This window comes from Neurospora hispaniola (genome assembly GCF_033458365.1).
Source record: "Neurospora hispaniola strain FGSC 10403 chromosome Unknown B0T23scaffold_6, whole genome shotgun sequence".
NCBI lineage: Eukaryota > Fungi > Ascomycota > Sordariomycetes > Sordariales > Sordariaceae > Neurospora > Neurospora hispaniola.
The window spans coordinates 2,407,167-2,423,819 of NW_026944411.1; the positions used below are offsets into that span (position 1 = coordinate 2,407,167).

The window sequence follows — 16,653 nt, forward strand, 5'->3', positions numbered from 1 at the left end:
GGTTGATTACGCGAATGACCGCGGACGGCACGGTCGATTAAAAAGTCGTCGGAATCGTGGTGGTTGTGGACGACCAGCAAGCAGAATCCGGCGATGTGGACGCGCTTTGCTCAGATCGGGAATTTGGGAAGGGGTGCGGTGTTGTTTGGGGTATGGAGCAGGAAGGAAGGTGGCAGACCTCCACGCTGGTTGAAAAGTTCTACCGCCCTCGTCCGCCCAGCCAGAAACCGACGCGGGACAAGAGGCGAGAAGGCACTAGCCCTAATGCAGTAAGGGATCCACTTGTGGCACTGGGTGACAAAGCACCAAAAGGCTCCGAGCAGCGGCTGGGCAGGGTGAAGGGGGTATTGACTGGTACTTGGCGGTACATTCACTTGAACACTGAGGCTTGCCTAAGAACGTGGTGAATGGCTGTTGATTGCAGTTTCGGACAGGTATCTTGATTGTACCGCCCTACCATCCATTCCAGGCCTCCCCGGCCAGTGACTCAAGGCGCGGGGGCCACACTGCCTGAAGTCTGGAAACCCGAACTGGAGACTGGAAACGCCCCGTTGCTCGCTCGGACCTGACAACGACCGCAACCGCATCATTGATCCGTTCCAATTCCAGGTTGCCCTCCATCATCTCAGCCCAGCATCACCCGCGCTCCAGCTTTCCATCCATTTCCTTGTCCTACAACTACAGAGGAACCGACTGGAGGGTTCGTGACCACGGCGCTTGGTGCCTGGCATTTTGTCCGATCTTTTTCTTCTCCAAGATGGATGCGGCCTGGCTGTTGCTGTCACGGTTACAGTCAACGTCAACAGCCGGCCGGCAATGGACGGCAGCGACCTGGACGGGACGAGGAGATCCAAACCAATCCCCACCATGCCGCGACCCATTCGGTTATTAAATATTATGGATGCCATTGTTGCTCCTGTTGCCCAACTTGGAACGGCCATGTCAACTTGTTCCTACAATTGCGTCATAGTATCTGATGAAAGTGAACATTGAGGAATCACACAAAAAGCCCCAATGTGGATCGTGAATTTTGTTACTACATTGGACACACAAGAACAAGGCTATGTATTAGGTTGTTGTTTTATTATTCTATTTTATCTCTCCGAAAAATGCACGTTTCAGAATTGCTGGTTACGCTACATGCTACCAAACTGAAGTCCATCAAACCCTAAACTAGCTCCTGGGTAATTCAATTACACTACTAAAATCCATGGGTATCTTTTTCTTTGTTTCATTGCATCGTGTTCCATGTCTTCTCACCTCTTCCTTGTCCGAGTCCTTTGCGTGACCGTCTTCTTGGCAGGCGGTCTCCCCTCACTTGCGGGTGCACCGTCGTCTTGATCGTCAGGGCTCTTACGCCTGAGCGTCCCCAATCCCACGTTCACAAACTCTTCTTCGCTATCCGACTCCCCGAGGTTGAAAAGCACCGGCATCCTGAATGGTGCCACGTCGCCGCCGCCGCCAGCGCCCCCGCCCCCCAACACGTCGACGTCTTCATCCTCGGCGTCCAGCCGTCGCTTCTGGATTTCCTCATGCGGGTGTATATCGAATTCGTCCTCCTTCTCGATGTACTCGACGTTTTCCTCAACCTCGACGAAATCCGGCGCCAGGGCCGACCATCGTTGTGGACTTGTGACCGACCAGATGTTTATCCTCCCTGTTTCGAGACCGCACGCTGCCAGCAAGGGCTTGTGGGGATGCCATTCTATAACACCCTGTTCCTCCTTCGGACCCTCCAGCATGCGCACCAAACTGCCATGGCCGCGCTCCCAGATGTATAGCTCGTGGTTATTAAACGTCGAAGCTGCGACGTACTCTCCGGTCGAACTGAACGCAGCGTGGTTCCATGATAAACGGTTAACCAAGTCCTGAAACTTGTGCTCGAGCGGAATCTGGATCGTGTCGGGGTCCAGGTCTGCCGATGTCAGATCTGGCACCTTGAATGTCCTGATTGTTCTATCTTGAGCATTCACCAACAACTCCTTGCCTGATTCTGTAAGCCGTAATGTAGTTATTACACCGCCGGCAATCTTTTCCGAGTAGATGATTTTGTGTGTCGTCGCATCGATGATGTTAAGTCGGCCTTTGGTGGTGCCGGCGAGGAGATGTTCGCCTGTCGCGGTGTATACAATGGCTGTCGTCATGTGCCTCGCATCTTCTTTGGCGTGCTTCTCCTTGGTCGGGGTATCGGCACCGTCGTCGGATCGTTTCTCAACCGAAGGAAGGATATGTCGTACTTCGACGGGGTTGGCGCCCTCTGCGGACTCTTTAACGTCGACGAGCATCGGCTGTTCTTCGAATAACGCGGCGGCAAACTGGTGACTATTGCAATAATCAGATCAATCCCTGTTACAGTGCAGTGGAATTATCAAGCTCACGACGAATAACATACTGATGCATGGGGTGTAACTCGGCCCCATAAACGGGTGCGCGGAATCGCACTTCGCAATATTTGCTCCCATCTTGTAGATCCCAGAGGATTGCCTTCCAGCCTTGACACGCAGACAGCAAGTACCGACCACACCGTGACCAACTTAGCGAGGTGATGTTCTTAGAGTGTCCTCGAAGCTTCCGTGCAACCCCCATGGTCTCAAGATCCCAAATTACAACAGTGCCATCTACTCTCCCCGAGGCGAGGAAGTCGCCCGTCCGGTTGAAGCGCACACATGTAGAGTGGCCGGATCGAATTGTGTTGGTGATGTGTTCGGGGTAATCTTGGAGAAGATAATCTTCCGCAAGTAGTAAATTCATGGTCGTGATACCGAGAAGTTGGAGGCACTCTTGTCGATTTGTCTTCCGCAGTCGTGCGTAAAGAATTGAGCCACGGCCGCGGGGAGAAAATGTGTGTAAGTGATACTGAGGTTGAGATGTTGGTGGACAACTTCCAGTCGCGCTTTGAATTTCCAGTCACGGACTCGCGGCCGCCCCCCACCTGGAGCTTCACCTCCAGGCTGTCAGTGTGGGGTTCCCGTTCCAGGGCGCATGCACGGCCCAGCCCAACGGAATGTGCGTCAGGGGGGGGGGAGCAATCCCGCCTGCCGGCGCAGTGAAAAGGACAGTGGTGGATCGGCCGGGATTTTAGGTAATGGGTGGGCACAACCGTCAAGCGCTAAAATGACCGTCGACAGGGTCAAGCCGTGTGGGGTATCGATCTTGTGAAGACTCAGATTCGGTTCATCGTAAGCGAGACATCTCACTTATACAACATTTTATAGGTAGCCATTGGTAAGTTTGGGTAACCCAACACTCCGTTTTATTCACTTCTGTTCTTGTGCCAGTATGTTCCTATTCTCAACAAACAAAAGACTACTTACTGGAAGCACCCACTGACAACCACGGTCTAGAATAGAATAGAACAAGACTATTATATACCCCCCAAACAATGGCGAACTCCAAGTTTGAGTACGTCAAGCAGTTTGAGCAACCTGACTCGCTTCTTCCAAACACCTGGATAATAGTAAGGCTCGATGGTCGTGGCTTTACAAAGTATGTCTCTAGTTCTTTCCTGAAAGACATATTTTCAGTCACTAACAAAAAAAACAACAACCCAGATTCTCCACCAAATATGCCTTCGAAAAGCCCAACGACAAACGAGCCCTAGACCTCATGAACGCCGCCGCGCGCTCCGTCATGTCCGAGCTCCCCGACATCACCATCGCCTACGGCGTGTCGGACGAGTACAGTTTCGTCTTCCACAAATCCTGCACTTTATTCGAGCGACGCGCCAGCAAACTAGTCTCTACCATCGTCTCGACCTTCACAGCCTACTACATCCACCACTGGCCCACCTATTTTGTCGATGGGCCCCCCTTATCCCCACCACTCCCTTCCTTCGACGGCCGCGCCGTCTGCTACCCGTCCGTCCAGAACCTGCGTGACTACATGAGCTGGCGCCAGGTCGACTGCCACATCAACAACCTGTACAACACCACGTTCTGGGCCCTCATTAACCAGGGAGGCATGGACGGGACGGCAGCCGAGTTGATGCTCAAGGGGACGTTCTCGGCAGACAAGAACGAGATTTTGTTCAAGAAGTTTGGGATTAATTATAATAACGAGCCGGAGATATTTAAGAAGGGAAGTGTGATTTTTAGGAATTACGAGCTGGTGGAGCCAGGGACGAAAAAAGTCAGCGAGGAGGAAGCAGAGGAGATGAGCAGCGCCGTACCGGAGGTCAAGTCGAAAAGTCAGGTGGAAAAGGACAAGAAGGCGAGGACAAAGGCCAAGATTGTGGTAGAACATTTGGATATCATCAGGGATGAGTTTTGGGAGAGGAGGCCGTGGTTGTTGAGCGGGAAGCCGGGGAAGGTTCCCAAGGAGCCTTGATGGAGTGAGTGGATGAAGAACGGAAGGATGGGATATGATTATGATACCTCTGGATATATCCATAGAGCTCGACGGTTTTTAGTAGTTCAAAGGGACTTTGCTTCTATCGTGATGTGGCCGAATTCCCAGGAACATATGCTTTTTTTTTACGACAAACCTCCAAAGTGTAATTCTTTACCGACCTGAACGAGAAGCAGCATACTATACAAAGGGGCGGGGACGGCGTTGTATTCAGACCGGCATGGACCCTTCGGTTTCACTTCTACTCGTCAGGACCAGAACCGTTGAGTACCTCCTCAGTTGAGACTTCAGGAGACAACTCCGTACCTCCACTGTATCTTATGTACCGACCCGGGTTGCCTTTCATCCCATCCGCCCCTCCGCCCTTTCCCCCCTATGCACCGTATAAGGTCCGCCACCGGACCCTAATTTCAGAGCGGTACCAATTGGCCAAATGGCCGAGCGGTTCCGATCATGAAAACATTGTCGGTGTGCGCGGTACCCGTGGTACAGTTTTCGTGGGTCGCAGCTGGAGCATGGTGGTTCGTTCCCCCAAAGACTCCTGGGCGACTGAGCTTTTTGTCGTTCTTTCACACCTTCAGCTGTAGTCCAAAATACAATAGAAACGTTGTCTGCGTTTTTATCTTTCATCCTCATTGAGTTTCGAAGGCATTTCCTTTTTCGTTGGTGTTGGTTGTGGTCTCAAAGCCCTGGCCTGGTTAATCATTGGCACGAATGGGCCTCCGGATGACAGGTACAAAAGCAAACTTTGAACTAAAAAGAGACGAACGTGAGGATAAAGTCGAGTTGTGCACCCATCTCATACTCCTCACTTACTGTGAATCATTTGCGCCTCATCAGTTCGCCTGAAAGTCATCGTCGAGTCACTCTCCAAACTCTTCCATGTCTTGAGTAAAAATACCCCAAAGTGATGATGGTAATTTCATCTTTCCTTTTCTATCAATCCAGCTCCTCTCGCGAATCGTCCAGGTCTGTCCTCTTCCATGAAAGACCAGGATAGAAACCGACGACGGAGTAAGCGACTCGAGCCGCACATCATCCTTTCCAATATATCACATCTCTGGCCGTACACACTCGTCAAGTAGCAGCCTGGTGTATCGGAAAGGACAGTGGTGAGCTTGGTTTCCTTTCTCATCAACAATGGGGGTATCTTCATTCTAACAACTTTTTCGACCTCTCCATCATCCATCACATCTTCAACCCTTCTTCTCCTTCTCCTTGTCGGATCTCCTCCTCCTCTTCTCCTCCTTCTTCGCTCTCCTCTCCTTCTTCCTCGCTTTCCTCTCCTCCTTCGTCTCTGTTGCTTTCCTCTTCCTCTTCTCCTCCTTCTTTGCCGCCTTCTTCTCCTCTTTCTTTTTCAACTTCTCCATCGCCTTCCTCCTCTTCTTTTCCTCCTTCTCCGCCTTCTTCTTATTACTACTCTCCCTCTTCTTCACTCCACCTTTGAGTCCAGCCACATCCTCCCTATCAGTCGGCGTACTCCTCCCACTTTCCGACCCAACAGTCCCAGCAAGTCCCTCCCCCCTCACAAAACTCGCATAAAGTCCTCCCGCCCCCGTATACTTGCCCCCGCCAATATTCGCCGTGACAGCATCCAGCTTTGATTGAGTCGTTGTCTGCACCACTTTCCCATCCTTGGAGGTGTCCAGCCCTTTAAGCTTCTCGTCAAAGGCCGCCAGCCACCATTGGTCCGACGTGTAGTGTGTCGATTGGCCGATGCCGCGGCCGTCGGTGTTGCGTGAGATACGCAAAGGGTTGGACAGGCCGATGGTGTTGTCTGTGGGGTGCAGGGAGTAGCCTTTGCCGCGCCAGCCTTGGGATTTTAAAAGGCGTTCGCCGTATTTGGGTGTGGATGTGGACATTGTTGGGTGTGTTGGATGTGGTTGCGAAGGGTGAGTTGGGTGGTCGGGTGGGTGGGAGGGTTTGAATTCGATGAGGGTGATGCGTTGGTCGTCGCTTTTGGGGTGTCGCGAATTGGGTTTGATGGATGGGTTTCCTTCCAGGAAGAACACTTTTCGGTCGGTCGGTCGCGGAGCGCCTTGCAGAAAAACGATCACAGCGGTGTCGTAATATCAGATTGGAAGGATACAGCTCCGATTGGTTATGTACAGGGCGGAGGCCAAAGGAGTGACGTGGGGGGATGGATGCGCCGACGAGGAATTGGATCTTTCAGTCCTTCTTGTGGTTGTCTGTTCGCGATCGCCAAAAATCTGGAGTTCCTCAAAAGTTTGGCTGTGGGGTCGGACTTTTTCTGTGCAAGGATATGGGATGGAGGTTAGATAAGCTTTATGGAGCTATGTGATTGGTACAGATAAGAAAGGTACTTGAGTACTTTGGGGAAGTCTGGGCAAACCGACCATCGAGGTTCTCCTTTTCTCTGGAGTTGTTTACATCGGTAGAGTAAACATGGCCAATATGACTAGAGCTAACGCGACGTCGGAGAGTTCCATTGAGAGAGCAAAGGAACACCATGATGTAAAAAAAGACCTCTAATGCATTTCCACTCCCATCTATATACCGTACGTTTCTGTACCTGACCATGTCGAGCAAAGTGACTATCCATCTCCTGGCTTGCTATTCCGTTACTGTAGTACACGGGGATCGACTCCCGTCTTCTTCAACAAAGGTGATTCTTTCCTTCTTTTACCTTCTTTATATTTGTACTCAGAGTTCATCCCCACTAAACTCATCTGCAAACACCTCCTTGACCAGATTCTTCTTGTTAATCTTCCCCATCGCGTTCCGCGGGATCTTATCCACAATCTTCAGTACCTGGGGGATCTTATATGCCGCCAATCGATCCTTCAACGCCCTCCTCATTTCCAACGGGGTCCACTTGCCCTCGGGCACATGCTCCTTATCCAAAATCACAACCGCGCCAACCTTCTGTCCCCACTTCCCACTGGGAACCGCTAGAACCGCGCACTCGGCCACCTGAGGCAGGCTGAGCATCTCCCTCTCCACCTCCAGCGCCGACACCTTTTCGCCGCCGCTCTTGATGATATCCGCGCTCTTACGGCCAAGGATAAAGTACATGTCCCCCCTAGCCCAGTCCTTCTGGCTCTTGAGGTCGCTCTTGCCTGCGCCCTCGGGCGCCGGCCTCCTGACGGCTACATCGCCCGTCTTGAACCAGCGCCCCTTACTGCCCGCAACGTCCTTTTCGTCTGTGACGAACTCCTTGACCGTCGCTTCGGGGTTGCGCCAGTATTCCCTGAAAATACTGGGTCCGCGCAACTCAATCTCACCGGCCCGCTCACGGCCCGTCTCGGGATTCCGTTCCTGACCGGGCTCAATAATGGTGTTATTTTCGATATCGACCAGGCGGGCTTCCACGCCGGGAAGAGGCCAGCCGACTGAACCGTCCACGCGGTCGGCGGTTTCGAGGCCGCATGACAGGGCCATGCCTACTTCGGTCATACCGTAGCGCTCAAGGAGGACGTTGCCGGAGGAAAGCTCGTGCCAGGCCTTCTTGATCGGGGTAGGGAGGGCGGCGGAGCCGGAGATGGCGAGGCGAAGATTGCTGGGAGCAATGGCCTTGCGAGTGGCGGTTTGGAGGTCGTCGGGGAGGTTCTTGTGGGTGGTTAGGAGGCGGGAGTAGACGGTGGGGACGACGGTGAAGAAGGTGATCTTCTTCTTGTCCAAGGTGTCGGGGAGGAAGGGAGCGGCAAATCGCTTCCACACGGCGTCGGGGTTGAAAGGGAACATGAACTCGATGGAGCTGCCGGCGAAGAGAGGGGTGAAAATGGCGTTGATGGTGCCGTGGATGTGGTGCAGCGGTAGCACGTGGAGGAGGTGGTCGGCGGGGGTGTATTCCCAGGCGTGAATGAGGGAGCGGGCTTGGGCCGTCATGACGGATTGGGGAATGAGTACGCCTTTCTGTATCGAGTGTCAGTTGCCAACTTCTTGGTGTTGCAAAAAGGGATTTGAGAGGTCTCCTACAGGCCGGTTTGTGGTCCCGGAGGTGTAGAGCATCATGCCCGCTTCTCCCGGTCCGGACTTGGAGTCCAGAGTGACCTGCTCATGCTGGCTTCCTCCTTGGAACTTGGTAAGCTCGAGGAGAGTTGGCTTAGAGTCCAATTCCGTCTTCAGCACTTCCTGTGCCTTATTGGTAAATTTGGCGGACGAGAGAAGCAGCAGGGCTTCGCTATGGTTCAGGATGTACTGGAGCTCCGGAGCTGGGAAAGCAGGAGACAAGGGTACGGCAATAGACTTGGCAGCCAGACATGCGAGTAGAGTTACTGAATACGGAATTACAGATTAGTATCTCTCATCATTCGAGGTCAATGGCTGGATGGAGATGGATGACCGGCTTACCTACATAGTCGTAGCTGTTTTCTACCAAGAAAGCAATGCGTTCGCCGTCGAGATCTTCTTTGCCAGCGGTTTCATATAGCCTGTTCCGGGTCTTACAAACATCCCCTAGGAGCTCGCCATACTTGAATGTCCTCCCACTGTTTGAGTGAACGACGACGGTAGACTCGGGGTCATGGCGAGAGATGGCCTCGAAGACGGGCAGCTTGGGAAGTGTGGACGCCATTCTTACGGCACCGGTGACGGATCTGCAGTTGAGGTATCGGGGGGAAGCAAGGGCAACAGAAGTCTTGTTAAGCAACCGGGAACCAAGTCGCCTGGTGCCGAGGGTTATATAGGGTAGGTTCATTTGGAAAGAAGAAGGAGGAGGGCCACGGAGGGTGGGCGTGGGTACAACCTTGGCTACTTTATATTGCGATGAACTCGCTGTGGACGGGGACGAAAGGCGGTACGCGTGTCTAACGGAACACGGTTTAGAATAGGTACTTACACCAACCTGATGTTGAGTTCACAAGGTGCTTCTGAAGTGCGGTGATCGTGCTGATCTAGAGGTACCTAGCCCCGGCCCGGTGGGAATGGTGGACGGAAATACAAACAAGGATTGGGCGTCATGAACCCAAAACCATGGCACGGGATGCCGAGTCGGGCCACCTTTGAGACTTTTTGACGTTCTCATTGCTACACCAGCATTACCAACAATCATATCACCTCGTATGTCAACAAACTTGACCATGAGGAAAAGGCACACTCTATGCTAGAGATAGTGTATGCGAGAAGTAGGTAGGGCGGAACATGCCTTCTCATGCTGCTCCAAGTACCTAGGTACTTATCCTCGCGTGCAATTGGTGGTTGGGGAACTCCCGTCCACCCTCTCGACCAACTCCAGCTTCGGCAATACGGTAAAAAGATGGCGCCCCTTCAGCGGCTTTCTGTCCCACCCCACCTAGTTAATGTACACCCCTGCAGCCGAAAGATCGTGGGGCATTTTTACAGGGGGTGTAAGCAATGAAGAGTCCCCTCGGAATCCCATTGGCTTCCGTCATCCATCGAACGGAAGCAACGAAAGCTCTCTTCTGCCCCTCCACCACCACGACGAACAACTTCAACTTTGAACTAAGCTTTGGTTGATCCTGACCATCATCATTCGACACCACTGTCCTACTTGCACGACTGTGTGCGCACCAACAAGCCAAATCCTCCTCTCAACAAAAGCGACACGAGCCTCTCCACCAACTGCACCAAAAGCGCATAGCTCCGCGACCCAAATTAAACCTCCGAGTTCCCCAGTCTCCCGGCCGATACCACTTCGGGATCTACTTCTATGTTGCGCCGCACCGTCTTCGGCCTCGCCAGAAGTGCCATTCCCACCAGCGCCGCCACCTCATTGACCGGCGTCCTCCGACCACTCTCCACCACCACCAGCATCATGGCTTCGTCGACCGTGACGTCCGAATCACCTTCCACTACCCCAATGGAGGATGCGATTCGTCAAAAGGTTAGTCCCATTGCGCCCTCCCCCCTCCATTCCCAGTTCCCAGTTCACAGTCCCCTCTGCCCTCTTCCAACCAAACACTAACACCTCCTCCCAGATAACAACCCACCTAGCCCCCCGCACCCTCCAAATCCACAACGACTCGCACCTGCATGCCCACCACTCCGCCATGCGCGGCGTCACGTCTCGCGAGACGCATTTCCGAGTGGTAATTTCGTCGGACGCCTTCAAGGGAAAAATGCAGCCGGCGCGCCATAGATTGGTTTACGGGTTGCTCAAGGACGAGATGGCGAAGGAGGGCGGGATCCATGCGTTGCAGCTGAGGACGATGACGTTGGAAGAGGAGGATAAGAGGAGGGAGAAGGAGGAGGAGGCGGAAGAGAGGGCGAGGACTTGCAAGGACTAGTTCTAGTTAGGGGAATGAAGTGGATGGTTGGGGGTAAGAAGATTTAAAAATAAAAAACGGAGGGAGGTGAAGGATATGAGAGAGAGGATAGGGACTGCATGTCATGGTTTGGGATGTTGCCAGTAGGAGATCTGATGTGAGAAAGGCAGTATATGGAGAAAGAAAGACAAGGAAAAGAGAGAGAGAGAGAGAGAGAGACGAAATGATACCCATGATTCTATAGAACGCATCAACTTTGTACGGCAAGAGCAACTTTAGACCCAGACGGAGGGGCCAATTTATCACGATAACGATCTGGCAAAGAAGTTGAATACAAGTTAACGTAGTTCAAACAGCAAAGCTCGCTCGCTACGCTCGCCGTCCTATATAACTAGTACCCGACAGATACGCCAAGTAGAAAGCACCAAAGCTAGTTTTGTAGACCTTGCCTAATCGCTTCGCCTCCCAATCACCACACATACAAAGTTTGATGATGACCAATGGTGACCGATACGGCACGCTCATGGCAGAAAGGCCCATTCATTTCCTTGCTGATCAGCCATGTATGGAAAAGGTCCCATATGTCCTGTCTTCAGCATACACGGGTAGTTGACGGGCCAGGAGAATGTTCGTATTGGTAGACAAGGGTAAAAGAAACAAATGAATAGGGCCAGATGACAACGGGAACATGTACGTTTTGGTGGACAACCGCATGGGAAGTATATGGGTGGAGCGAGGCCAAGGAACCAGGTCCATATAGATATTCGTAATGCTAGGGAAAGTCAAGAGCGGGAGGCGGGAGTGTGAATGAACAGGATTCGCGGAGCTATCGAAAACCCTATTCAATGCGGTCAACCGCTACCACCTTCCTGTCGGCGTAGCTTTGGAGGCCTTCGCCGCACTAAGTAAAAGAAAACAGAAGTCAGTATCAAGTAATTCAAAAATATGTTGGAATAGCGATAGAGAAGAAAGAGTAGAAAACAGCATAGGCAACACTTACGTAGCTGACTAGAGGGCTGACCTCCACGCCGTCCTCCACGCCTTCCGCAAACTTGGCACCAGCCGCCTCCAACCATCTGCGTCCCTGTGCCATGATATCGTGCTTGCTGGTATCCGGATCATCCTCACCCGTTCCCCTGGCGTTCTTGAGCGGGCTGAACTCATCCTCGCGCTTAACCTCCATGCAAGCAAACTTGGAAAGCTCAATCAAGGGGAAGACGTCGAAAACGAACTGCTCCAACTTGATGCCGTTCGGCTTGTCAGGCTTGACGGTGTCTCCCGACTCCAGATCCGCATAGGGGATCTTCTTCCGGGCAATGTGATGCGGCAGGTTGCCCGCCCACTCGGGAATCGACTTGAGGAAGCGGAACGAATAGTAGTGGTTGACAATGTTGGCGGCACGGAACCTGAGCACTCCAGGTTGCGCCGGGTCCTGCTCGGCAGCAACTGCGTCGTCAATCTCGCTGTACTCGACGACGTCCGGCTTGCCATTCTTGAGGAGAATAAGTCCAACGGGCTCGGTCGCGTTGCGCTTGCGTACCACCTTGGTACCAATATCGACGTTCTGGGAAGCGCAGTAGCCAATGAAGACAGGATCCGCGACCTTGACGAGACAGTTGTCTACGCAGTAGGCGTGGACGTGCTCGATGCCGCGGCGGGCCATGTCATCGAGGACCTTGGCGTCAACGAGAGCATTGTAGATGCCGCCGTTGCCATCAGGAGCGACGGCAACCCTAGACTTGCTCTCAAGGAGGATCTTGCCATCGTTGGAAATGCAGGGAAGCACACCCTGCTCAAAGATGATAACCTGGTCGGGGCTGAGGCCGAAGTAGTTGTTGGTCTTGAAGAAGTCCTCGGTGGCCTTGCGAGTAGGGCCGGACGTCATGACGTACCATGGCACCACCGGGGAGCCGGCCTGCTCACGGCGTTGCGAAGCCAGCACCTGCAGTCTTGCGATTCTTTCGGCTTGGATCTGGAAAAGAGACTTGTGAGAGGGAAGACCGATGTCGAAGCAGCCCTTGGGGGCAGAACTGCCAAGACGGGTGCCCTGACCGCCCGCCATGAGGACAACAGCGACCTTGTTGTCAGCAATCAGCTGCAGGCCGCGGTTCCACCACTCATCCTGAGTCTGTTTATCGGAGTCCAAGGTACTGGCTCTGGCCGAGTCGGGCAATGGCTCGAGGGTGGGTTTCTCACTCTCAGAGGACTGAGGAGTGAGCGCCTTGGCGGCAATCTTGTTAATATAGAGGGGATCGAAACCGGCGAGCTGCTTGTAGAGCTGCGCCTGTTCTTCGCTCGAAAGGGAGTCGTAAAACGTGAAGACCTGGCCCTGGCCGGCGTTGGTGTACTTGTCCTTGAGCTCGGAGACCTGCTCCGGGGTCGGTACTGGATCGACGGCCATTGTGATTATTCGGAATTAGTTATGGTTGGATATATGATACGAAAATGAGGGGTGCGATCGATGGGACGGAAACTCTCAATGTCGGGATGGAGGGGCAGTGGTGTTACTTGTAGTCGGGACAACCTATTTGGAGGAACTGGTGCTCTAGCTTGTGGATGGTTGAGGAAGCTGCGGAGAAATCGATGGAGAAAGAAAAAGGGACAAATGATATAGTCACGATTAATCGGAACAGAGGAGCAGCTTCAGCTATAAAAAGATTCCCAGAGAGCAAGTGACGTGGGACACAAGAGGAGACAATACGAGCTGACAGACGGGAAGCTCAAAGCAACGACTGGAGATCAAGGCCCAAGACCTACCTAGTACCCCAACACGAGACGGGATACGCTGCTGCCACTGGTACCACTGCAGCTACGACTCGACCCGCTACACTCGGACGGTTCCAGAATGGCGGGGCCTATGAGACAGGCACCGATCCATTGGATGAACCCCGCCACCTAACTTCTGTCACCGCCAGTCGAGTCCGGGTCCTGAACCCCACCAGAGGCAGGTACCTTGGGTATCTGTATCATTCGGGCTGTTGGTGATTATTTGAGAACAACGCCGTAAACAGTAACACTAACAAAGTGAAGCCACGACGAGCAGAAGCCACCCGACGCATAGCCACCTCCTATGGTATACGTCATGTCTTGGCTGGTTTCATTAATACCGTTTATATAGTGAAAGGTTCGAAGGTTCATCATCAAAATGAACTGAAGAGTTTCTGTGCTTTGAAGGCTAACATTATGTTTCATCAGATTCAATCTGGACTGTGACTGACTATTTGCTTGCTTAGCTCGGCCACTTCACGAGACGAGGACTTCTCGGTTTTTGATACCTCTACAGCAACGACGAGGTACCATAAGTTGACTGGGGAGAAGTCACAACTAATGTTATTCGCAATCAATCACCAATTCATGCCTTCGTTCGCACTACACTCCTCTCTGACTAGCAAACTTCACTGATGAATATGAAATGGATGATAATGATGATCAATGCTATGCCAAAGAGGTATCCCAACACTTCACGGTAATGACATGATAACAGCCAAAAGGGAAACTGTAGGTATCGATCCAAGAATTATATACATGTACAGGTGTACGGTATATGTGTATAAAGTCAAAAAGAATAACTTAAAAGTGTTCCTTCCAGAACCTAAAATTGACCTCACGAGTCGTCGCCGTCTTAGCCGCCTTTTGGATATCACGGGCTGTTCGAAAAAAACATGTCAGTAAGCAAATCCCTAATAATCACTAAATGGTTCTGGGAGGGTGGGAGGAAAAACTCACCAGCAGCACTAGGCCCACAGAAATACACTCCCACCGTCGTCCGCATATTGCCCTCCAATCCATTCAAATACGTCCGATCCAAAATACCATTCCGCATGCTCTCAAAGAACCTTTGGAAGTTGGGCCGACCAAAATTCGTCCTCGCCTTGAGCTCCGTCAGTGGATCCACTTCGGCACCGACACTATTCAGCACGATATTCTGCGTGGTATCCATGTCCAGCTTCTGCGTGAGGTACGTATGAATCTTAAGAAACTCTATTCCGCTTGATCCGGGGATCCGGGCTGCCTCGCTCGACTGCTGCTCCAGCGAACTCAGCAAAATCTGGAACCACTCGAACGAAGAGGTATCTTTGCACACCCAGATGAACTCGACACGGCGCAGACGTGTAGGCGGGTTTGGCCCGTTGCGCAGATGCCAGATGTTCTTGAGGATGGAGGCCCAGGGGGTAACGCCAATACCCGTACCGATCAGCACGGCGATCTCGTTCTCAAAGACGTCTTCGGCAGGCGCACCGTAGGGCCCATCGATGCGGAGAGGGGGAAGGTGGTCGCCGTTCATCAGGGCGACTTCGTACATGCCATTGGGGTCGACGCCGTCGTAGAGCTTAGCTTGGGCAGGGCCGGCGCCGATGGAATTGGCGAGTTCCTTGGTGAAGTCACCGACTTGGCGGATGTGCACGGAGACGTAAGGATCGTACGGGCACGATGTGATGGTGAAGGGGTGCCATTGGTACTTGGAGACTTGGGGCATCTGCAAAAAGAGCCACTGGCCGGCCTTGTACTTGAATGAGGGCTTGTGAAACTGGATCTCGACGACGTCGTAAGGGTGGCGGACCACACGGGTAATCTTGGTTTCACGAATAGCACGGATCTCGCGATACAGGCGCTCGAGGAGGTAAAAGCCGCCTGTCCAAAGCTCCCAGCGCCAGCCGAGGTAGCCGATGCAGTGCTCCCAGTACTGCTTACCGTCAAAGGGCGAGAAGCTGTTGGCAGTGTCGCGGACGAAGCAGCCAACTGTGTGGGTGTACAGGGCCAGGAAGAAGGGGATGAAGAGGTGGTGAGTGTACCAAAAGGTCTCGAAGGATTGCTGTCTGATGCGGTGGTGGGCTGTCGTGTACATCAGAAGCATGCAAAGGAGCATGACATGGCCGGTGATACCGCCAGGCTGGGCGTAGTGAATCTGGACTGCCGATACGGGTCGGATCTGTGTCTTTTCAACGTTGTAGAAGCTGTTGTCAGGTTAGCAGTGTCTTGGTATCTCCCAATGTTTTGTGGCCGATACTCACTTGACGTAATGAGATGCGGTGTGGATGACGGTAAAGAGAAGCATAGCGTAAGCAAGCTGTCTATGCATCCAGATATTCTCATCAAGTGGGATGAATCTAATCTTGGGTCGGATGAACCTCATGATGGTTCTGCAGACTGGCAACAAGATGAGCATGGCATCTACACTCAACACTAGACCGGCACCTCGAGAGAACCAGACCGAGTACTGTAATTTGTTGAGACCGGCTAGGCGAGCATCAGATGCTTGCTTCCACCTGTTGATTGTCGTGTCAGCAACTTTTCCCTTGCTCACCAAGTCCCAAGCCCAATCTACCACCAGCTGACAAGATGAAAACGTACCATCCATAAGCGAAGATTCCCCAGTGAAATGTCCAGAAGAGAACATGGAAAAGCAGCTTAGTTGGCGTAAGCTGCTTCTTCAGCAGTACGAGGAGACTCATGTTGGCGACCGCTAGATCCCCCCTCCGCTCAATCCGCCCTCAATAACACAAATGAGTTTCGGAAGTTGATGAATGTCGACCTGCGACTCGTCAACACTCGGTGAAAGGCTCGAGGGTATCGAAGCCGTGGTGGCTGGTTGATGTAGAGACCGCAAGACTCCCTTTGCCGACACTCTGATATCCAAAAAGTGATTCCTCTTCCAAAACAATCTGATATCGATATTCGTGTCGGTGAATCAGGTCGGTAAAGATGAAGCACGGTGAACCCAAAAAAAAAAAAAAAAACACACACACTAATTGAAGAATAAAAAGTAAAGAGTGGTCTGAGCCAGCAGCTAAAGAGAATGGAAGGGCAAAGTAACTGTAAGGCTCAAGAGAAAAGAGAGTCCGTGTTACCTCACAAGGCGAGGAAGAGAAAGAGAGATGGTAGGAACCACGACAAGAAGTACACGCGGGGAAGCCAACCTCAAGAGGGAGGATGGTTGATGGATCCAAGGCTGGAGTGAGTAGGATGCTTGTCGGCTACCCACAGGAATCCCGTCGATCAATGACCGTTGATGGTTGTAGTGGTGATGTTATTGTCCGGGGTTAATGGTCAGACCGGGAACACGGCAACAGGACAACCCGAGTTTCCTTGCGGGACACGCAGTTAAAGCAGCTTTTGG

At 52.5% G+C, this 16,653-nt stretch overlaps 7 protein-coding genes across 7 annotated transcripts; 2 read left to right on the forward strand and 5 right to left on the reverse strand.

The window, feature by feature from the left end:
* Positions 1–1,098: 1,098 nt before the first annotated feature.
* Positions 1,099–2,866, reverse strand: B0T23DRAFT_198567 (WD40-repeat-containing domain protein). The gene is made up of 2 exons (XM_062833342.1): positions 2,393–2,866; positions 1,099–2,322 (listed from the first exon to the last, which is right to left on the reverse strand). The coding sequence occupies exons 1-2, from the start codon at positions 2,749–2,751 to the stop codon at positions 1,257–1,259; spliced, it is 1,425 nt and encodes a 474-aa protein (XP_062691015.1). The 5' UTR covers positions 2,752–2,866; the 3' UTR covers positions 1,099–1,256.
* A 388-nt stretch (positions 2,867–3,254) lies between these two features.
* Positions 3,255–4,438, forward strand: B0T23DRAFT_385169 (tRNA guanylyltransferase). Its single transcript, XM_062837518.1, has 2 exons — positions 3,255–3,486; positions 3,552–4,438. Exons 1-2 carry the CDS (start codon positions 3,383–3,385, stop codon positions 4,324–4,326), a joined length of 879 nt encoding a protein of 292 aa, XP_062691016.1. The 5' UTR covers positions 3,255–3,382; the 3' UTR covers positions 4,327–4,438.
* Positions 4,439–5,226: 788 nt separating this feature from the next.
* B0T23DRAFT_445675 (uncharacterized protein) lies at positions 5,227–6,209 on the reverse strand (the record flags this gene model as incomplete). Its single annotated transcript, XM_062840935.1, has 1 exon — positions 5,227–6,209. The coding sequence occupies one exon, from the start codon at positions 6,207–6,209 to the stop codon at positions 5,544–5,546; it is 666 nt and encodes a 221-aa protein (XP_062691017.1). The 3' UTR covers positions 5,227–5,543.
* Positions 6,210–7,011: 802 nt separating this feature from the next.
* Positions 7,012–8,884, reverse strand: B0T23DRAFT_430782 (uncharacterized protein; the record flags this gene model as incomplete). The annotated part of the gene is made up of 3 exons (XM_062840270.1): positions 7,012–8,223; positions 8,287–8,585; positions 8,662–8,884. 3 exons carry the CDS (start codon positions 8,882–8,884, stop codon positions 7,012–7,014), a joined length of 1,734 nt encoding a protein of 577 aa, XP_062691018.1.
* A 1,200-nt stretch (positions 8,885–10,084) lies between these two features.
* B0T23DRAFT_397852 (bola protein) lies at positions 10,085–10,556 on the forward strand (the record flags this gene model as incomplete). The annotated part of the gene is made up of 2 exons (XM_062838317.1): positions 10,085–10,153; positions 10,248–10,556. The coding sequence occupies 2 exons, from the start codon at positions 10,085–10,087 to the stop codon at positions 10,554–10,556; spliced, it is 378 nt and encodes a 125-aa protein (XP_062691019.1).
* An 817-nt stretch (positions 10,557–11,373) lies between these two features.
* On the reverse strand, positions 11,374–12,936 carry B0T23DRAFT_321352 (UDP-N-acetylglucosamine pyrophosphorylase; the record flags this gene model as incomplete). Its single annotated transcript, XM_062835230.1, has 2 exons — positions 11,374–11,436; positions 11,536–12,936. 2 exons carry the CDS (start codon positions 12,934–12,936, stop codon positions 11,374–11,376), a joined length of 1,464 nt encoding a protein of 487 aa, XP_062691020.1.
* A 753-nt stretch (positions 12,937–13,689) lies between these two features.
* Positions 13,690–16,273, reverse strand: B0T23DRAFT_385174 (ferric reductase NAD binding domain-containing protein). The gene is made up of 4 exons (XM_062837519.1): positions 15,888–16,273; positions 15,548–15,802; positions 14,262–15,490; positions 13,690–14,182 (listed from the first exon to the last, which is right to left on the reverse strand). The coding sequence occupies exons 1-4, from the start codon at positions 15,986–15,988 to the stop codon at positions 14,106–14,108; spliced, it is 1,662 nt and encodes a 553-aa protein (XP_062691021.1). The 5' UTR covers positions 15,989–16,273; the 3' UTR covers positions 13,690–14,105.
* Positions 16,274–16,653: the final 380 nt, after the last annotated feature.

Bases quoted from the DNA above. Each gene is read 5' to 3' on its own strand.
- B0T23DRAFT_198567 (XM_062833342.1), bottom strand. From the start codon at position 2,751: ATGAATTTACTACTTGCGGAAGATTATCTTCTCCAAGATTACCCCGAA. The intron at 2,323-2,392 runs GTATGTTATTCG...TTATTGCAATAG, and splicing joins GAGTTACACCCCATGCATCA to TCACCAGTTTGCCGCCGCGT.
- B0T23DRAFT_385174 (XM_062837519.1), bottom strand. From the start codon at position 15,988: ATGAGTCTCCTCGTACTGCTGAAGAAGCAGCTTACGCCAACTAAGCTG. The intron at 15,803-15,887 runs GTACGTTTTCAT...GACAATCAACAG, and splicing joins GGAATCTTCGCTTATGGATG to GTGGAAGCAAGCATCTGATG. The intron at 14,183-14,261 runs GTGAGTTTTTCC...TTTTTCGAACAG, and splicing joins CTGTGGGCCTAGTGCTGCTG to CCCGTGATATCCAAAAGGCG.
- B0T23DRAFT_385169 (XM_062837518.1), top strand. From the start codon at position 3,383: ATGGCGAACTCCAAGTTTGAGTACGTCAAGCAGTTTGAGCAACCTGAC. The intron at 3,487-3,551 runs GTATGTCTCTAG...ACAACAACCCAG, and splicing joins GATGGTCGTGGCTTTACAAA to ATTCTCCACCAAATATGCCT.